This window comes from Podarcis pityusensis (genome assembly GCF_964106645.2).
Source record: "Podarcis pityusensis genome assembly, chromosome: 8".
NCBI lineage: Eukaryota > Metazoa > Chordata > Lepidosauria > Squamata > Lacertidae > Podarcis > Podarcis pityusensis.
This window is the reverse complement of record NC_138033.1, coordinates 58791753-58810658: the sequence shown is the minus strand read 5'-3', so window position 1 is coordinate 58810658 and position 18906 is coordinate 58791753. Positions and strand designations below refer to the sequence as shown.

At 49.4% G+C, this 18906-nt stretch overlaps 1 protein-coding gene across 1 annotated transcript in view; it reads right to left on the bottom strand.

Annotated features, from left to right (window-relative positions):
- Positions 1-18906, bottom strand: part of VPS35 (VPS35 retromer complex component) — a 37271-nt gene that overhangs the window by 10928 nt on the left and 7437 nt on the right. Inside the window, exons 6-9 of the mRNA XM_081015522.1 lie at positions 17028-17241; positions 15454-15537; positions 4376-4485; positions 376-472 (exon numbers count right to left, since the gene is read on the bottom strand). Of these exons, the coding sequence (XP_080871648.1) occupies positions 376-472; positions 4376-4485; positions 15454-15537; positions 17028-17241 (505 nt within the window). The remainder of the gene's footprint in view (positions 1-375; positions 473-4375; positions 4486-15453; positions 15538-17027; positions 17242-18906) is intronic.

Below are 18906 nucleotides of genomic sequence, written 5' to 3'. Positions count from 1 at the left end.
CCACTGGGGTTTCCCCAGCCACTCTGGGAGGCTTCCAACAAAAGATTAAAAATACATTAAAACATCAGTCATTAAAAACTTCCCTAAACAGGGCTGCCTTCAGATGCCCTCAACAAACTTCACCAGGAGCAGGAAACCTCTGGACTGCAGGCCATATTTGGCCCACCACACCTTCCCATTTGGCCTGTGAAGTTGTTTCAGGTAAGCCACACCCACCAGCCCTACACCAGAGGTGGGGCCGGTAGATGCCACTTTGAAGGGTCTCCGAAGCCCACTGCAAGGACGTCAGACTCAGCAGCTGCACTTGTGGACTACCCAGAGTAAGCCCGAGTTTTTTAAAAACCGCTGAGGGAAGTGGCCAAACTCTCCACTTACCTGTATGACAGTAGCCACCTGCTGGGAGAAAATGTCGAAGAGCTTAATGTCAGCAGGGATCCCTGGCCCATCCTCTCGGTGAGCAAAGAGCGCAAGCCTAAAGCAGTGGGAAGGAAGTTTGTGGAAATGTGATTTGCAGGCCAATCCTACTCATAAGCAATACCCACTGAAGCTCTTTCCCAAGTCAGGGTGCTTGAGAGTTGGGGCGTTAGCATCTACTTCCTCTCAAAGTAAAATCTAGGTTTCAAGAGCGTACAGACATCCTACATTTAAAATATATCCAACGCCCATTTAAGAGCACATTGCTTCCACCGAAGAATCCTGGGAGCCATAGTTTGTTAAGTGTACTGGGGATTGTAAGTCTATGAGGGGGAACTACACTTCCCAGAATTCTTTGGAGCGGGAAATCAGTGCTTCCAGTATGTGTTGAATGCACTTTAAATGTATGGTGAGCTGCCGCCTTACAATTCCTAGCCCCTGTGGGCATTACATTAGGAAGCATTATATCAGTATGTGTGGCCCTTCAGATTCTTGGACTACAGTTCCCATCATTCCTGACCCATTCTCCAGGATGGCCGAGGCTGATGGGAGTTGGAGTCCAAAAATGTAAGTGCTCCTGAAGCTTTGGAGAGGTTGAGTCAGAGATGCAAATCTTCCTGTGCTGCTCCTTCTACCGCGGCTTGCATAAAACCTTTATTGAACCCATATTACCAAATCTGCCAGGGCAATCATTTTATGTCCTTCTGCTCAGATCAACATGCATTTGTACCTCTGAGTGCGGCCAAATATTCTGCTGCAGTAAGCGAAACCTGCCAGAAACTGATCCCAGACACTTCGTAAACATTTTGCTCTTTCACTTTTGAGGCAGGATTGCATCTTTTAAGTTGACGATGCCCATCTAATTTTTACTCTAGGTCATTATTTATTTTTCTATTTACTTCTCTGTCATTTCACATTTATACACCACTTGACTGAGAGAAAGAAAGAAAAAACCTCAAAGAGGTTTACAAAAATGATAAAACAATAAAATCACTAAGAAAAATGTACACCGATTAAGACATTCGAAAAGGTAAAACAACTATAGACCAAAAACAGATTAAAACTCGCATCAACTTTCCAAACATCTGTGTCTAAACAAACCTGTTTTAAGGTAAAAGGTAAAGGACCCCTGGACAGTTAAGTCCAGTCAAAGGCGACTATAGGGTTGCAGCGCTCATCTTGCTTCAGGCCAAGGTGTTTGTCCACAGACAGCTTTCCGGGTCATGTGGCCAGCAGGACTAAACCGCTTCTGGCGCAACAGAACACAGTGACGGAAACTAGAACGCATGGAAATGCTGTTTACCTTCCTGCCACAGCAGTACCTATTTATTTACTTGCACTGGTGTGCTTTCAAACTGCTAGGTTGGCAGGAGCTGGGACAGAGCAATGGGAGCTCACTCCATCATGGTGATTCGAACCACCGACCTTCCGATCGGCAAGCCCAAGAGGCTCAGTGGCTTAGACCACAGTGCCACCTGTTTTATCAGGCACCAAAAAGGGTACAGTGAAATGCCCCCTGCTAACAAGGAGCTCATCCCATCACTTGCCCCCCATTTCTGAACACCTGTCATTAGCATACACTGTTATTTTAATTTCTTGCCCACCTAGAAATATACTTTGCCCCTCCTGTGCCACCCCATATTTTTTGTTTCCCCCTGGTCCCGCCACTGGCTTCCGAAGGTGGCCAGGTCACAGGCCTTCAAAAACCAGATCTGTGCAAACTTATCCACAGATTTAAGCCAGCAAACTGAGCAAGTCAGTCTCTCCCTGCATTAGAGGCATTAGATGCCAAAAGGATGAACTGGGGGGGTGGGGAATCTGTCAAGCGCTGGGCTTTTAACACTGGAAATAGAGAAATAAATGGATGGTTTGCACCCGCATCTCTCGCCATTTCAAGCTGCAGAGAGGACTAGATGTTCCAGAGAAATAACCGGGGGAAACACTCAAGCGAGAGAGTACAAAAAGTCACCCAAAGGTTGCCTGCTTCAGGTTGTACAAAGGCTTTTCCAGAAGCAATGCAAACCTCTCTGCGTGAGTCAGAGAGGTCGTCAAAGCAAAGCCACCTCCAAACATACAGGCGCTCAGCTCACTCCGAGCGGCTGAATCACCCATTGCTCCCACACAAATGCACAGCTTATCCCTGCCCGCCATGCAAAAGCAAACTTTTGCCAATGTTTAAAAGGCAATCAGCTTTATAAACACAGACACCGATGCAACCACACACATTTCTTGGAAAGATGCTGATAACGCTGCCATCTGAGCTTGTATCCAACACTAGACAGACCTACTTGGAGTAGAAGCGTATGAGCACGACTTAATTGGGGTCCATTCATTTCAGTAGGTCTACTCTGAGTAAAGCTTAGCTGGATGCAACCAACAACTTAAAAAGAGGTGTCTGATGGATCAGGCCCATCGCTCATCTAGTCCAGCGTCCTACCGGATGCCTGCAATGGGAATCCAGCAAGCAGGACCAGAACACAAGAGCCGTCTCCCCTCCTGAACTGGCATTCAGAAGCATTGTTGCCTCCAACCACAGCTATCCATCTGCAGAAAGGGAACGGAGAAAGGCAAGAGGGAATGGCAGAACTCTGCTTCGACATCTCCCAAACCACCATGCCAAAACCTGCAAAACAGGCATGGCTGGCTAGCTTAACAATCCGTGTGAAATTCAACCTTCCTGTTGCCTCTATGTGTCTTATTTCTTCTGCCCTCCAAGCACCCAAACCCAGCAATACTCTTTTCTGACAACAGCACATGCCCCAATCCTGCTGGCAAGCTGTCGGAATAGACAAGAGCTTTTGCTGGCTTGCAGACATCCTTCCCTCCTCCCTGCCAACAGCACGCAACTGCTACTGTTGAAAGCAGGGGTGGATAACCTTTTCCAGTCCGGGGGCCGCATTACCTTCTGGGTAACCTTTTGGGGGCCACATGCAAACGTGGGCAGAGCAAGGGATATAAATTTTACCTTTGCACAGTAGGCTGGTTTCTGCACATGCCCTCCACGCAGGCAAGCAAGAGGCATTACTAGACTTCGAGGGCACATTTCAGGCAGGCAAAAACACGCATGGAAGATGTGAAGTAAGGGCAGTGAGGGCTATGGCCTGGGAAGGCTCCCGAGGGCCAGAGAGAGAGATCCAGAGGGCCACATGTGAGCTTGAGAATCCCTATTCTGGTTTGCCAATGCTAGATCTCTTCTGCCCCCTCCAAAAAACAAAAACAAAGATCAGATAAAACCTCATTTCCTCAATTATGATTTTGCAGAGTGGGCTCTTGAAAAGCACGCCGGCTGCAGACAAGCGTTCCACCTGACCTGACCTCCTGTTTTATAATGGCTATTTAAGCAGTTTTAATTGCCGTGCTGTTTTAACTGGCTTGCTTCTTCGCACATTTTAATTGTGGGTGTTTATTCTGATGGAATCGTTATATTGTGTATTTTAAATATGCATCTTCATGCTTTGGGAGTTCAGCAGCATATAGCTTAGCAGCAACATGCATTCCCCCCTTAATGAAACTTTTCCTGCAGCCTTTTTGCCCAGCCTTCACTCTGGCTCCTTCTTCTCAGTCTACTGCTTACCCTACCCCTGCTTCCACTTTCTATCAAACTCCCAGTCCAATTTAATTCTTACCAACAAGACCAGCTTTCCTTTTTTTAACCCCCAACTGTGTGTTTTAATCCCAACAGAAAGCTACACTGTCTATAAGACTTCCCTGGGTTAAGTCTTGCCAGCCTCCAAAGAAAGGTTGTGAGCATTCCATGACATCACAGGAGCTCCACCAATCACTGGAAGGAATTGTACCAGGGGGGCTTTTTTTGCTTAAGATAACAAGACTGCATGGAGCAAAGGACCTGGAAACCATGAAGAGAAATTCATAACTGGGAAAAGATAGATAACCTGCTCTCTCTGAGTGCCTATCGGTTTCCTCCCCACCTGCAGTGTAATTAAAATGCTTCCTTACGCACCTGTCAATTAAAGCAATGATGATATTCTTCACATTCACATTTTGGTGCAACTCTGCACAGGCTCGTAGAAAAGGGTTCAAGGTCTGAAGGTGAAATTCATCCGGGAAGACCTAGACAGAACAGGAAGAGTCAGTTGGCTGAGCAGAGCAGGGCAATGGTTTCTCTATGCTTGCCATACTTCCCATAGACTCACCACTATGCCCAGTTGGTTCCTTTTTTTTTTTTTTAAATATTTATTGGGGTTTACAATAAGAATAAATATAACAAGCAATATAACAAATATCTTAACATACTTTCACATTTTTTTTTGGACTTCCTCACATCTCCCGCTCCCACTTTCATCGTTATAACTTTTTACCAGCAATTTATTATCTTATTTACATTCTTGTATCCCATCTATATATTTATAATCTTATAATTCTCAAAAAGGGTTATATTTTCTCAATCTCACTTATTATCTCAAGTCATCTAAGTTAGTGGTGCTCAATTATTTATGATCTAGCATCCTGCTTAGCATTCACTCAAATTGCAATATTTTTGTAAATAATTCTTAAATTTCTTCCAATCCTCCTCCATCTTCTCTTCTCCCAGGTCGCGAATTCTGCCGGTCATCTCGGCCAGTTCCATGTAGTCTATCAGTTGCATCTGCCATTCTTCCAGTGTGGGTAGATCTTGAGCTTTCCAGTGCTTTGCAAGTAGTATCCTTGCTGCTGTTGTTGCATACATAAAAAATGTCCGGTCCTTCTTTACCACCCCTTGGCCGACAATACCCAAAAGAAAGGCCTCTGGTTTCTTTGTGAAGGTATACTTAAATACCTTTTTCAGTTCATTATAAATCATTTCCCAGAACGCCTTCACTTTAGGGCAGGTCCACCAGAGGTGGAAGAATGTTCCTTCACTCTCTTTACATTTCCAACACTTATTATCAGACAGGTGGGATATTTTTGCAAGTTTGACTGGGGTCATATACCATCTATATATCATTTTCATTACATTTTCTTTCAAAGCATTGCATGCAGTAAAGTTCAACCCAGTACTCCACAACCTTTCCCAGTCCTCAAACATGATATTATACCCAATGTCCTGTGCCCACCTTATCATGGCCGATTTAACCATTTCATCTTGTGTATTCCATTTTAACAGCAAGTTATACATCCTTGAAAGTACCTTAGTCTTTGGTTCTAACAGTTCTGTTTCTAGTTTCGATTTCTCCACCTGGAACCCTAGTTTCTTGTCATTTTTAAAAACTTCTTTAATCTGAGCGTAATGTAACCAGTCTCGCACTTTATCCTTCATTTTCTCCAAACTCTGCAAATTTCTCTCAGAGTTGGCTGTGACTTCGGGTTTAATCTTAGCTTCTTCTCTAATTCTTTTATTTTGTCCAGAATCTTGTCTTTTTTCTCATTTTGTGTCCTTTTCTTTACAGCATTCTGTTGTATCAAGAATCCCCTCATTACAGCTTTACTTGCGTCCCAGACGATTCTTTTTTCCACCGTGGTGTTCATATTTATCTCAAAATAGTCCTTCAAAGCTTTTTGGGCCTTCTTGGTAATTTCCTGATCTCTAAGCAAATTGTCATTCATCTTCCATCTAAAAGAGCCGGTTGGTAATAGTGTATGTCCATCTTTACTGCATTATGGTCGGAGCAGGTCTTTGGGCAGATTTCCACTTTTCTAGCCTTAGGTGCCAGGCCTCTAGATATCCATATTTGGTCGATTCTTGTCCAGGTCAGTTGGGCTTCAGAAAAGAATGTTCCCTCTCTTCCTAGGGGGTTCTTTGTCCTCCAGATGTCAATCAAATCCATATTGTCTGTCATTTCAAAAAAAAGTTTTAGGTAGTCTGCCGTCTTTTGTAACATTTTGACTTTGTGACTTGTCCATGTTGGTTGATACGACCCCATTCATGTCTCCCATCATTATGATGTTGTTATAGTCCAGATAATCCAGCATAGTCTCATGCAACTTCTTGTAGAATTCCGATTTCCCTTCGTTAGGTGCGTAGATTCCTAATATCAAAAGTTTCTCTCCTTGGTGTTGTATCTCAATTGCCAAAATTCTTCCATGTTCATCTTTAAATAAGAATTTGGGTGACAGGCTCTCTTTCGCATATATCACCACACCTCTCTTCTTCACTCTGTCCGAAGATATAAATTCCTGGCCCAATCTTTTGTTTATTAGCACTTTTCTGTGGAGCCTTGTCACATGTTGTCAGAGCTGCTTCCAGATCCTAGCTCACAGAGGATCACGCTAGCCAGCGATCATTAAATAAAAGTCTTTATTGAGTTACAGTTTCCATTCTCAAGCTGCTGCGTGCAACTCTACGTCTCATGGTTAGATCGGCGAAGCTCCATCTGAGTCTCCGCCCTTTGTACACCAACTTAATATCCTAGCCTTGCTCCACCTTTTCCGCCTGACTGTTCTTCTCTGGGTCCCTCTGCCCCCCGGGGTCTCTTCCTTCCGGGATTCCTCTGACGCTGACGCTGACCCCCCTGACTCTTCTCCCTCCTTTCGGCGGGCTTTAGGACCTGGCTCCCTTTCCGGGCTGCCTACTGCGCCACCTTCCTGTGCATTTGAACTTGGTGCGCGCGCCCAACCTTCCACCTTCCGTCTGACCGTTTCTTCGCTCCCCGATGGAGGTGTGGCCACTCCTGACTCGTGCCCTCCCCCCTGTTGTGAGCTGCCAGCGCTTGACCCCTGGCGCCCTTCCTCTTCCCTGCTCTCTGGCGGTGACGCTGGTCCCGATTTCCAACTGCTCCCCTCTGAGTCCCCTCTGGCTCTATCTTCCTGGGGTGTCCCCCTAGGCTCCCCCCTTGCCCTGGCCACTGGTGCTCCTTTCTGTGAATCTTCTGATTCACTGGAAAGACTCGGAGATCTCGGGTCGTCGTCATCACTCATCTTTTCTTCTGCCTCCTCCCCCTCGCTCTCTGTTTCCTCCCTTGCCCTTGCCTCTGCTCCTGAACCCCTGACATCCATCCCCCCCTCGAAGCCCCCTCTTCCCCCCTCCCCTCCTTCCGGTGCGGGATCTGGGTGCTGCTGTGTCAGGGGGACGAATGTCGGATACAGTTCGCTTCCCGTGTCGGGCCGCCATCCGAAGTCTTCCGGTTCTTCCTCCCTGCTCTCGTTGACGACGGTCACCTCCGCTTCCATCTCTGTGCCGCCGTGCTCGAAACCCGGGTCGTCCCCGAAAACGTCCATGTCCGTCTCTCCCTCGTTGCCTTCTGGAGACGTTGCTCGTCCTGGACCCTCCAGCCACCTTCTGCGGAACTGCTCCTCTGGTCGATCATCCCACCAATACGAGGGTTCTGAAGCAGATCCCGAGGGTGACCCCTCCGGGGAACGGGCGTCACGTGTCGGTTCCTCGTCCGAGTCGAACCCCCGGAATGTGCTGGCTGAAAGCGTGGGCGTGAAAAGCCAGTCGTCGAAAAAGTCTGCTGGCATTGGCCTATGTGGGAAGAGGGCATGAAACTCTTCTTTGAGCAGAGGTTCGTCTAAAGCGTAGCCCGGCACCCAGCTGTTGGCACTGGCCGGGGTGCCCTCCTTGGCGAGAAGGTATTCTACCCCCTCTTCCCCCCATCTGGAGTCCAAAATCTCCGTGACTTCGTTGATGCGCTCCTCCTGTGCCACTCCCCCTTGCCCGGTTCTCTCTCGGAGCGGACCCGGTGCCGTTCCTGGTTCCTGAAACCTGTGAGGTGCCTTGTAGGGAGTGAGCACCGATCTGTGGAACACCGGATGCATTCTGGAACCCTCCGGAAGAGCCAGCCTGAAAGCCACCGGGTTGACCTGTTCTTCGACTTGGTAGGGCCCCAGTTGTTTATGCCCTAGTTTCTTCTTCGCCAACGACCTGGCCGGCACTGCGTGGGCTGCTAACCAGACCCAGTCTCCCACATGGATCTCTTCGCCAACCCTTCTGTGTTTGTCCGCTTGTACCTTGTATGCGTGTTTAGCCAGCTCCAGGTGCCGCCGCAGCTGATCGTGGACCTCCTGCAACTCCGACGTGAACGCATCTGCTGTCTGCGGCTCCCCCTCCCCCATTCTTTCCAGTCCCGGGAAGGTTCTGGGGTGCCTCCCGTTGTTGGCGAAGAACGGCGTGACCCCCGTGGACACGTGCTTCGTGTTGTTGTAGGCGAACTCGGCGAGAGGCAGGTAATCCACCCACGTCGCAGGCTGTTGATTCGCATAACATCTCAGGTACTGCTGCATGATGGCATTGACCCGCTCCGCTTGCCCGTTGGTCTGCGGGTGTCTAGCCGACGCCAGGTTGATCTTGACGTTCAGGAAGCCCATCAGCCTCTGCCAGAAGTTCGAGATGAACTGTCGCCCTCGGTCGGACAGAATAGACCGCGGCAGACCGTGAACCTTGAACACGTGGTCTATGAACAGTTTGGCGGTTTGTTCCGCCGTGGCCACCTTCGCACACGGAATGAAATGTGCCATCTTGGAGAACAAGTCCACCACCACCAGCACAGCCGTCTTGCCCCTCGAGCTGGGCAGATCTGTGACAAAGTCCAGGGCCACTCTCTCCCATGGTTCGAACGGAGTTTGCAGCGGTTCCAGCAGTCCGGCCGGCGGTCTGTGCACTGGTTTGGCCCTCTGGCAGGTGTCACACCTCGCCACGTAGTCCGCGACTTCCCCTCTCATTCCGGGCCACCAGAAGTCTCTGGCTACTAATTCCACCGTCTTCTCCTTGCCAAAGTGCCCGGCAGTGGGCGCGTCGTGCAGCTGCTGCAGTACCTTGGCGCGAAGTTCGTCTCCCGGCACGTAGATGGCCCCTTTACGGATGAGCAAACCATCTCGCAGCTGGAACTCGTCGGTCGCTGCCGTGCCCCTGTGCACCTCTGCCATCTTTGCTTGCGCGAAGGAGTCATCCTGCAACGCTCGTCGCACCGCATCCAGGTCAACTGTTGCCGCCGCGCACGCCCACACTGTCGGTGCGAAGATGTGCATGGCGGCCGCTGGCGTTGCCTCCTCCAGATACTGTGGCTTACGGGAGAGAGCATCCGCCATGATGTTGGTGTCCCCCGGGACATATTCTATTCGGAAGTCGAAATTCGCAAAGAACTCAGCCCAACGTATCTGCCTCTGGTTCAGGAACTGTGCCGTGCGCCAGTGCTCTAGATTCTTGTGGTCCGTGCAGACCTGCACCGTGTGCTTGGCGCCGATCAGGAAGTGCCTCCACGCTTTGAACGCTGCATGAATGGCCAGCAACTCCCTGTCCCAGATGGTGTAGTTCTGTTCGGACTTGCTGAGCTTCCTTGAATAAAACGCTCCCGGCCTCCAAACCCCCTGCGGGTCTTTCTGCAGCAGGACTGCTCCCACGGCTCTGTCTGAAGCGTCTGTCTCCACCCTCATCGGCCTGCTGGGGTTGACATGAAGCAGCTGCTCTTCCGACGCGAAGAGACGCTTGAGTGCCTGAAAGGACTGCTCCGCCTGCTCTGTCCAGATGAACTTCTTTTTCTTGGAGCTGAGCGTATCCGTGATGGCCGCTGTCTGCATCGCAAAGCCTTTGATAAACTTGCGATAGAAGTTCGCGAAGCCGACAAACCGTTGGACCTCCTTCCGGTTGCGTGGGCTTTTCCAATCCAACACTGCTCGGACCTTGGCGCTGTCCATGGCGAGCCCTTTATCAGACAACTTGTAGCCCAGGAAATCCACCTCCGTCACGTCGAATTGGCACTTCTCCAGCTTGGCGTAAAGCCTATGTTGCTGTAGCCTGCTCAGCACTTCCTTGACGTGTCTGTCATGCTCCTGCTGCGATTCCGAAAAGATCAGGATGTCATCCAAGAAACAGACGCACGTCTTGTAGAGGAGCCCCGCCAACACGTGATGCATGAAAGCTTGAAAAACGTGGGAGCCATTTTGCAATCCAAAAGGCATAACTCTATATTCGTAGGTGCCCAGGGGCGTGAACATGGCTGTCTTCCACTCATCTCCTTCCCGCATGCGAATGAGGTTGTATGCCCCTCGCAGGTCCAACTTGGTGAACACTCTGCCCTTCCGTACCTTTGCGAGGAGGTCGTCGATTCGGGGCATGGGGAAGTCCGATGGCTTGGTCACACTGTTCAAGATGCGAAAGTCCACTACAAGTCTTTTTTGGGGCGTGTCCCGCTTCTTAACAAAGAATACCGGACTGCCCCCCGCTGCCTTGGACTCTCGGATGAAACCGCGCTCCAAATTATGATCTATGAACTCTTTGAGTTCCTGCAGTTCGTCCTCAGACATGGAATACAGCTTCCCTTTGGGCAGCGCCGCCCCCGGCAGCAGGTCAATTTTGCAGTCATATGGTCTGTGGGGGGGTAGCCTGTCTGCCTCCTTCTCGCAGAAAACCTCCAAAAATTCCGCGTACTTGTGGGGAACCGCTTGCAGCGTGCCTAGCTGCAGCTGTGACTCCTCTTCCTCTCCTTCCTGCCGGGGCACGATGCAGTGTTCAGCGCAAAAGGAAGAGCCGAAGGTCAGCTGCCTCTGGTACCAAGCCAGCGTCGGGCTGTGCTTGTCCAGCCAACTCATGCCCAATACAATGGGCGTGTCCGACAGTTGAGTGACATTGAAGCTGATGATTTCCCTGTGATTCCCAAGTCGCATCACCATTGGTGGCGTCTGCTTCACCACTTGCCCCCCTAGCAGCTCCCTGCCATCCACCGTGACAACCTGCAGGGGCAGCGTGGCAGGCAGCAACTGTATAGCGTGTCGGTCGACAAAGTCCTGCCCTATAAAGTCCGCATTGCTTCCGGAGTCAATGGTGATTGGCACGTCCATGGTGATTCCATTGGGCAGCTGGAGCGACGCGGTGAGCTTCACTACCGGTTTGGGCGGGAGGGGGTCCATGGGCTGTAAAATCTCTGGGGACTGCTTCACTGACACGTCTGGCTGGGCCCCAGTGCCTCTTCTTCCAACCAGACTCCTTCGTTTCCCTGCTGTGGTTGTCCTTGCTGCGTTGCTGCAGTTACCATTGCTGAGGCTGCAGTGTGCTTGTGGAGCCTCTGGGGACACTCTTTCGCCATATGCTGTGGATCATCGCAGATGTAACACTTCCTGTTCCCTCTAGGAGGCTTCGCTTTCACTGCTGCCGGTGCTAGGGCTCTGGCTGCTGACTGAGCCCTTGCACCTCCAACCTCCATAGGTTCCGCTCCTCCTCCTGGCGGAGGCGTGGATTGCGCACGCGCTGCTTCTCTGGGAAGGAAGGAGGAGCCCCTGGCTGGTTCGCGCCCTCCACGCCCTTCGTCCCTGCTCCACGGACGTCCTTCCAGCCGCACCCCCACCGCCAGCGCCCTCTGAACGATCTCCTGCGTGGTCCGGGGTCTCTCCCCCCTCGCAATTTCATCTTTAACCGAGCCGTGCAATCCCTCCCAAAACAGGTCTCTTACAGGAGCCGAATCTCTGTCCCATTCCAGGGCACTGACCAAAGCGAAAAAGCGGGCATGGTACTGCCTTACGCTGGCCCTCCCTTGCTTCAGTCCATGTATCTCCTGCCGAGCAAGATCCACGTCAATGCTTGATAAAAAGCACCCATCCATCGCTTTAATAAAGGCATCCGCATTTTGGAGCGCCGGATCCTTATCTCTCCACAAATTGCGCAGCCATGCTTTAGCATCTCCATGCAAATGGGACATGATGAATCCCACTTTCTCTTGCTCATCTCTAAAGTCTTTGTTCAGCAGTTGCAGTGCACACATTACATCTGCTCTAAAGTTGGGGTACTGTTGCAAATTCCCATCGAAGTGAGAGACCAGACCGCCTGTTCGTCTCCCCAACCCAATCCCCTCCGGTTTGGGTGTCAGTTGCCCTTGCTTCGTAAGCACTTCCAACCTGACCTGGAGATCCCTGTAGGCGGCAGCTGCGTCCTCCTCTCTCTTCCTGGATGCAAGAGCCTCGGCATTCAGTCGTGTCACTGCTTCTCTGAGTTCCACTATCTGCTGTTCGGCCGTCATGTTGTCTGCCGTTCGTGAGCTCGCTAGTAGGCACCCGCTTTCTCTCCTCTCCGCGAGGACGTAGATGCCCACAATCTAGAGATGGAGCTTACTGTCAGAGCTGCTTCCAGATCCTAGCTCACAGAGGATCACGCTAGCCAGCGATCATTAAATAAAAGTCTTTATTGAGTTACAGTTTCCATTCTCAAGCTGCTGCGTGCAACTCTACGTCTCATGGTTAGATCGGCGAAGCTCCATCTGAGTCTCCGCCCTTTGTACACCAACTTAATATCCTAGCCTTGCTCCACCTTTTCCGCCTGACTGTTCTTCTCTGGGTCCCTCTGCCCCCCGGGGTCTCTTCCTTCCGGGATTCCTCTGACGCTGACGCTGACCCCCCTGACTCTTCTCCCTCCTTTCGGCGGGCTTTAGGACCTGGCTCCCTTTCCGGGCTGCCTACTGCGCCACCTTCCTGTGCATTTGAACTTGGTGCGCGCGCCCAACCTTCCACCTTCCGTCTGACCGTTTCTTCGCTCCCCGATGGAGGTGTGGCCACTCCTGACTCGTGCCCTCCCCCCTGTTGTGAGCTGCCAGCGCTTGACCCCTGGCGCCCTTCCTCTTCCCTGCTCTCTGGCGGTGACGCTGGTCCCGATTTCCAACTGCTCCCCTCTGAGTCCCCTCTGGCTCTATCTTCCTGGGGTGTCCCCCTAGGCTCCCCCCTTGCCCTGGCCACTGGTGCTCCTTTCTGTGAATCTTCTGATTCACTGGAAAGACTCGGAGATCTCGGGTCGTCGTCATCACTCATCTTTTCTTCTGCCTCCTCCCCCTCGCTCTCTGTTTCCTCCCTTGCCCTTGCCTCTGCTCCTGAACCCCTGACACATGTGTTTCCTGTAAGCAAATAATGTCCAATTGTTCTTTTTTTAATATATGAAATATTTTCTTCCTTTTTTCCGGAATGTTACAGCCATTTATATTCCAGCTCAAAAGTTGCAGAGACATCCTGAATAAATCTGATTATTTTTCTAGGGGTGGTATCTTATTCACAGGATCTTCAGGTTCCACAGGTGCCGGTACTGCCGGTGCTCCAGGCCCAGAAGGTAGTTCAATTCCTTTTTGGAGGTCCTCTTCGTATGTAGACAGAAATTTGTCTCTCTCTTCCGGTGTTCTAATTTTGACCTTCTTCCCTCTAAAGGTAAAGGATATTCCTTGGGGGAATTCCCACCTGAAAGCAATTGAGTTGCTCCTTAATAATTTAACAAGTTCAGAATAGGCGGCTCTGAGGTCCAACAGTTGCCTAGGAATATCTTTGTAGATTTCAATTCTTCTGTCCAGAATGTCCAGTGACTTTCCGTAGTGTAGGCCCAAAATCTTGTCCCTTTCCTCCTTTGACCTCAATGTTATCAGGCAATCTCTGGGCCTCTCCTTTTTTATGAATCTTCCAAGCCTGAAAGCTGACACAATTTTAAAGTCCTTTTCCTCTAAGTTCCAAAACTTGGAGAATTCTTTAGTTAAAAACTCAGCTAGGTTGCCTTCTTCTGCTTCTTGTAGCGACCTAATCCTTAGATTATTCTCACGATTTCGCAGTTCTATCATAGAGAGATAAATCTGATGTTCCCCTACTTGTTTGCTGAGTGGTCTTACCTCTTGTTCTAAGTTTTCTAATTTTTGACTAGTGTCCTCAGCCAATTTCCGATTTTCTGCTGTGGCCTCCGTCAACTGTCCAATTGCCTGTGTGTTCTGTGCAACTTGTCCAGTTAATTTATTTAGGCATTCTGTATTTTGATCAATCTTAGCTGTTTGCTCATCTGCTTTCTTATCCAAAGCTTCCAATTTTTCATAAATTTTCTCTAAAATAGAAGCAGATGATCCTGAGGCCATATCTTCCAATTGTAACTGCTCTATTTCTCCCTCCTTTGCCTGTGGCAGAACGGCTTCTTCTACTTCTGAAGGCAGAGTAGGTACAGATGATCTACGTATCTGCGAGGCTGAGGTTAGGGTTGTCAAAGTTGTTTGTCTAGCTCTTCCTCTTCTTCTTGTGCCACTCATTCCAACGTTATCTAACAGTCAAGGTCACGCTGAGTTATTCCCATGGGAAAAGAGAGGCCCAGAGAAAACAAGCGGCCGAGAAATAGAAAGTAAATGTAAAGTCACTGTTTTAAATCTCCAATCCTCTAGAGGGAGCTTAAGATGTCTTTAGGGAAGAATTCTAATATAGTAAGAGTCTGATTTAATGTCCAAGAACCTTCAAATACAAATATTTAGCAGAGTCGATGTTAATAGTCACTTTGTTTCAAACAGTGCTTACTGGTCTCCAAAAGATGTTTCAAATTAGCAGGTCCAAATACCCTCAGATTGTTACAAGTTCTGATACACAATAGCCAAATCTGCAAAACTGACAGCTCAGTCTCTCAAAGAGCTCAGGCAGCTCCGGACCCTGGGTTTCTCATTCCAATTGTAATTCCAATAGAAGAAAGATAAGTCAAATGCAAATAGGTAGTTCCAAGTCATAAACTTAAAGTCTTTACTTTATATAGCAGATTCAGTGGGTGCTCAGATCAATAAGGTTGAAAGTTCTTTTTAAGCCTCCACTCCTCCAGCTCTTTGCTTTTTAAAGTTCAATGGCAGCGGAAGACGGACTTCCTGTTTCCACGTCTCTCCGCTTTCAGCCAAGTTCAATATTTTAATTTCAGCTTTTAGTCTCAAATTTGAAATATTTCAGTCTTTACTCACGAATAAGTTGTTGTTTTCTTCCGGATCCAAAATTTGCAGGAAAAGGGATCAGCGCTCACCGGCAGCAGCAGCGCGGCTTCGCTCCGCAGATCGCGAAACGGCTCACAGCGCCGCAACCCCCCTCCACGTTCCGGAGCCCCTTACGGGGTTCCTTTACCGCTTAGAGGGTCGCTTCTGGCGCCCACCGAGCCTCAGGACCACAGGCTCTTGCTGCCTGTGGGTTTCCGACGTGGGTCTCCGCTTCGCCGTAGCGGACGACCCTTTTCTGTGGAGCCTCCTCCTCGCTAGTGGAAGAGGACCGCCATTGCCGTTCGCGCCGCCCCCAGAAGTGTTGGTTCCTATTTCCTTGGCCAAGAAGAGTCGAAAGGAAGAAACACCCTGCATGCTGGTTATATATTGGCCATGCCACTTAACCAAAGCCGTCTGTAATCTCCCTCTGCAGGCTCACCTGTATGATGCACTCCATGAGGTATTCCTGAGCTAAGGCATCCCTGCAGTTGACAACTTGCTCCAATATGCCAGGCAAGACAATCTGGTCAGAAGAAAAAAAAGAGCTGTGTGTCAATTCCCTCCCTTGGGCCTTCTCCAAGCTTGCCCGCTTGCTCCCATCTCTAAAATCTATTCCCCACTTAAACACTTCTCCCAGGATGCACGTACCCAGACCCTCCAAGACCCTCATCTGGTGTTTCCCTCCAAGACTTGGAAGGCTGCTTTTTCACTTGTCCACTCCCCTACCACCAACACAGAACACTTTCTGGAATGAGGCCTGCCTGGTGTCACCACCAAGCTTTCCAACACCAGGTTAGGACTTTCATCTTCGCCCCAGCACTTGGACTGAATGTGATCCAGCTGTGCCAAATTTTTATGTTAGCGTTGCTCAGAGCTGCTGGTTTGTTTTGTTTCCTGTGGAGGCTGCTGGTGGTTTTGCTACTGATTTGTTAAATTTGATGGCTGGTGGTTGATGTTTGATTTTGTGTGGTTTTTAAGTTGTATTCTTAGTTGCCTGGAGCAGAGGCTATCAACCTTTTTGAATCCAAGGCTCCCTGGACCAACTACATTCTTTCTGCGGCACCCCTGTGGGGCTCAGGAGCCCAGTTATGTCACCCCTTGCCTGCAGAGCTGGCAGCCCCTCGCCCTTTCTCAAACCCTCCCTTGTGGAGTGTTCCCTCAGTCATCTCCCCTCTTCTTGGGAATCCTCTGAGCAGCTGCAGTTGCTGCCCCTGGTCTCTGAGCTGCCCCCCCCACCCCAAAGAGAAGTGACTCCTCACACTGCCCCACAGGGGCCTGGGAAGCACCCCCTGGCCAGCCGCAGAGGCACCATTCACCTGGGGAACCTGCAGCCAGGGCTGCTACAACAAATAGCTGTGCAAGCCTTGGGAAGGCAGAAACAGGAGAGGGTGTCAGAGGAGGGAGTGAAGGAAAGAGGAACAGATGTCAGTGTTGCCTGCAGCACCCCTGACCATCATTCAAAGTACCCCAGGGTGCCACGGCACACTGCTTGAAAACCACTGGCCTAGAGAAAACTCTCTGTTAGGTGACTAACAAGCTGAATTAAAAGCTATGACTACTGGGGACAAAATTATATAACTTTCATTTTCTGCAGCTGTAAGAAACTACAACTAACCAATTTATTTTTATTGTTGCTGTTCTTATTATTAATAGCATATTATCACACTTTTTCATAAAAGATTACCCAGAGCAATTTACAAAGTAACACAAAAATTAAAACCCAAAGAAAAATCGAAAAACACCTCCATAATGTACGTAGAAAGGCAGGTTTAACACAACCCAACGGCTAAAAGATAAGCAAGAAAGTGACCACAAATTTACGGTACTTAAACCCCTCCAAATTAAGGGCCCAAAGCCTGGTTGAAAAGGAATGATTTTGCCTTTTGCCTAGAAATAGACACAGTGATGGCACCAGGTGTGCCTGAATACAGAAGAGCATGCCACAAGCAGGGAGCCACACCTGAAAAGGCCCACTCAGAACTGGAGCCAAGCCAAGCCAAGAAACCATCTCACCTGCTTATATCTCTCCACATTGACCCCTTCCAGCTGACTCAGCCGAACCAGGTTGGTTCCCACCAGGATTCTCAGCTCCTGCCTCTCGCGCTCCCTCTTCTCTCTGTCACGACTGTGCCCCTGGTGCTGCATTCGCACCCAGAGCTTGTTCATCTCAGCAAAGTTCAGCAGCACAAAGTCCATGGAATCGCTGATGTCTCCGGTCGTTTCTTCGCTGTAAAGTCAAGAGAGCAAGCACTTCCTTTTTACGGATGTTCAGGAGGACAGAGAGGATTTGCTTTCAAGATGAGGGTCAAATCCATATTTTAAATAAAACAAAGCAGCATCCTCTTTGAACCACAAAGAGAGATGCTCGTTAAAAAGAGCCCTCTTTGGGCTAAATATATGCAGCTTGAAGAACCCCTGTCTGGATTTAAACACACGCTGGGAACCACTCCATTTTAAAAGCCTGTGCCAGATTAGGGAGAAAGCCGCACACTGTAACATACAATTTGCATCTCTTCCAAACAAGATGTGAGTGTCCTTTTCATGGACATGAAGCTGTGCTCCTGTACATAGTCTCTTCCCATAAAAGTGCTCAGCTAGGGAGGTTTTGTGCATGACAATATATCAGGCAATGGGGTGAAGGGGGGGTCCTTTCCTTTCAAGGAAAAGTAGGCAAATAAATCAATACAAACTTAGCTTTTGTACAGTAGGCTAGTTTCTACATACACACACACAACCCTCTCTATCTTCCATCCAGATAAACAAGAGTCCTTCTCAGAATTCAAGGGCACATTCCACCCTGCAGAAAACACTCCAGGAGGGAAAATGGCAGGGCCAGTGATGGCCGTGCCCTCGGTAAGAGTCCCAAGGCCAGAGAGAGAAGGCTAGAGGAGCACGTTCTACCCCTGGGGCTGCAATAGAAGATCAGCTCATAACTTTGGAGGGAGGGCCAAGCTATTTTGTTTCTTAAACAAGGAACGAAAGCGAAAGAATGCAACCAACTTGCAATGTTCAGCTTCCTGGGAAGCAACTTGCATAGCTGGCAAACGTCCCAAAGCAGAGAGCCAGGTTTCCGCCCTTCCCCTGCCCAACCACGACTTAAGAACATCAGAAGAGCTCTGTGTAAGTGTAGTCTAAAAAATAAGGCTTGAAATGATCCTTGCACAGTTTTGCCCCTAGCAACAAGTTTTCTCCCCAGCAACCGACTTCTATATTAGACGGGCTCTGAAAGAGGTGGGTGTTACTCTGTCCAGAGCAGACAGGAAGGAAGGATTCTCTGTACATAGTTTCTTACTTTGTTTTCCTTAGACCAGCAGTTGTATAAGTTGTAACGCTAACTCTTCAAGTTAATTATTTTAAGCAGAACTGGAATGGGTGAGGTGTTCACTCCCACATGGGAATCTGCCAGAAGATGAGCTGAACTGAGAAAGATGATCCTGGAAGACTTTCTGGGCCGCTCTGCAGCCTGGAAAAGGAACCTCAAATGATTGGCAAACTGCACGGAAACCCTGTTGGATCAGACCAAGGGCCCATCTAACTCAGCATCTTGGGTCTCAAGAGCTGCTGGAGACTGTGTCTGTGCTCTGGTCCTGCTTGCCAGCTTTCCATAGGGGCATCAGCTTGGTCCACTGAGAGAACAGGATGCTGGCCTGATCCAGCAGGCTCCTCTTATATTCTTAACACAGCCATGGCAGCTAGCAGCCATTGACAGCCTTATCCTCCCATGAATTTGTCTAATCTGCTTAGAAAGCTGCCCAAGTTGGGAGCCATTGCTGTTATCAGAGGTGAAATTGGTAGCTCCTGATTGGACTCTCCATTTACACTCCACCGTCTTCCATCTTGGAACCAAGACACAGGGGTCTTAGGTGACCTCTCTTCCAGTAACTACCGTATT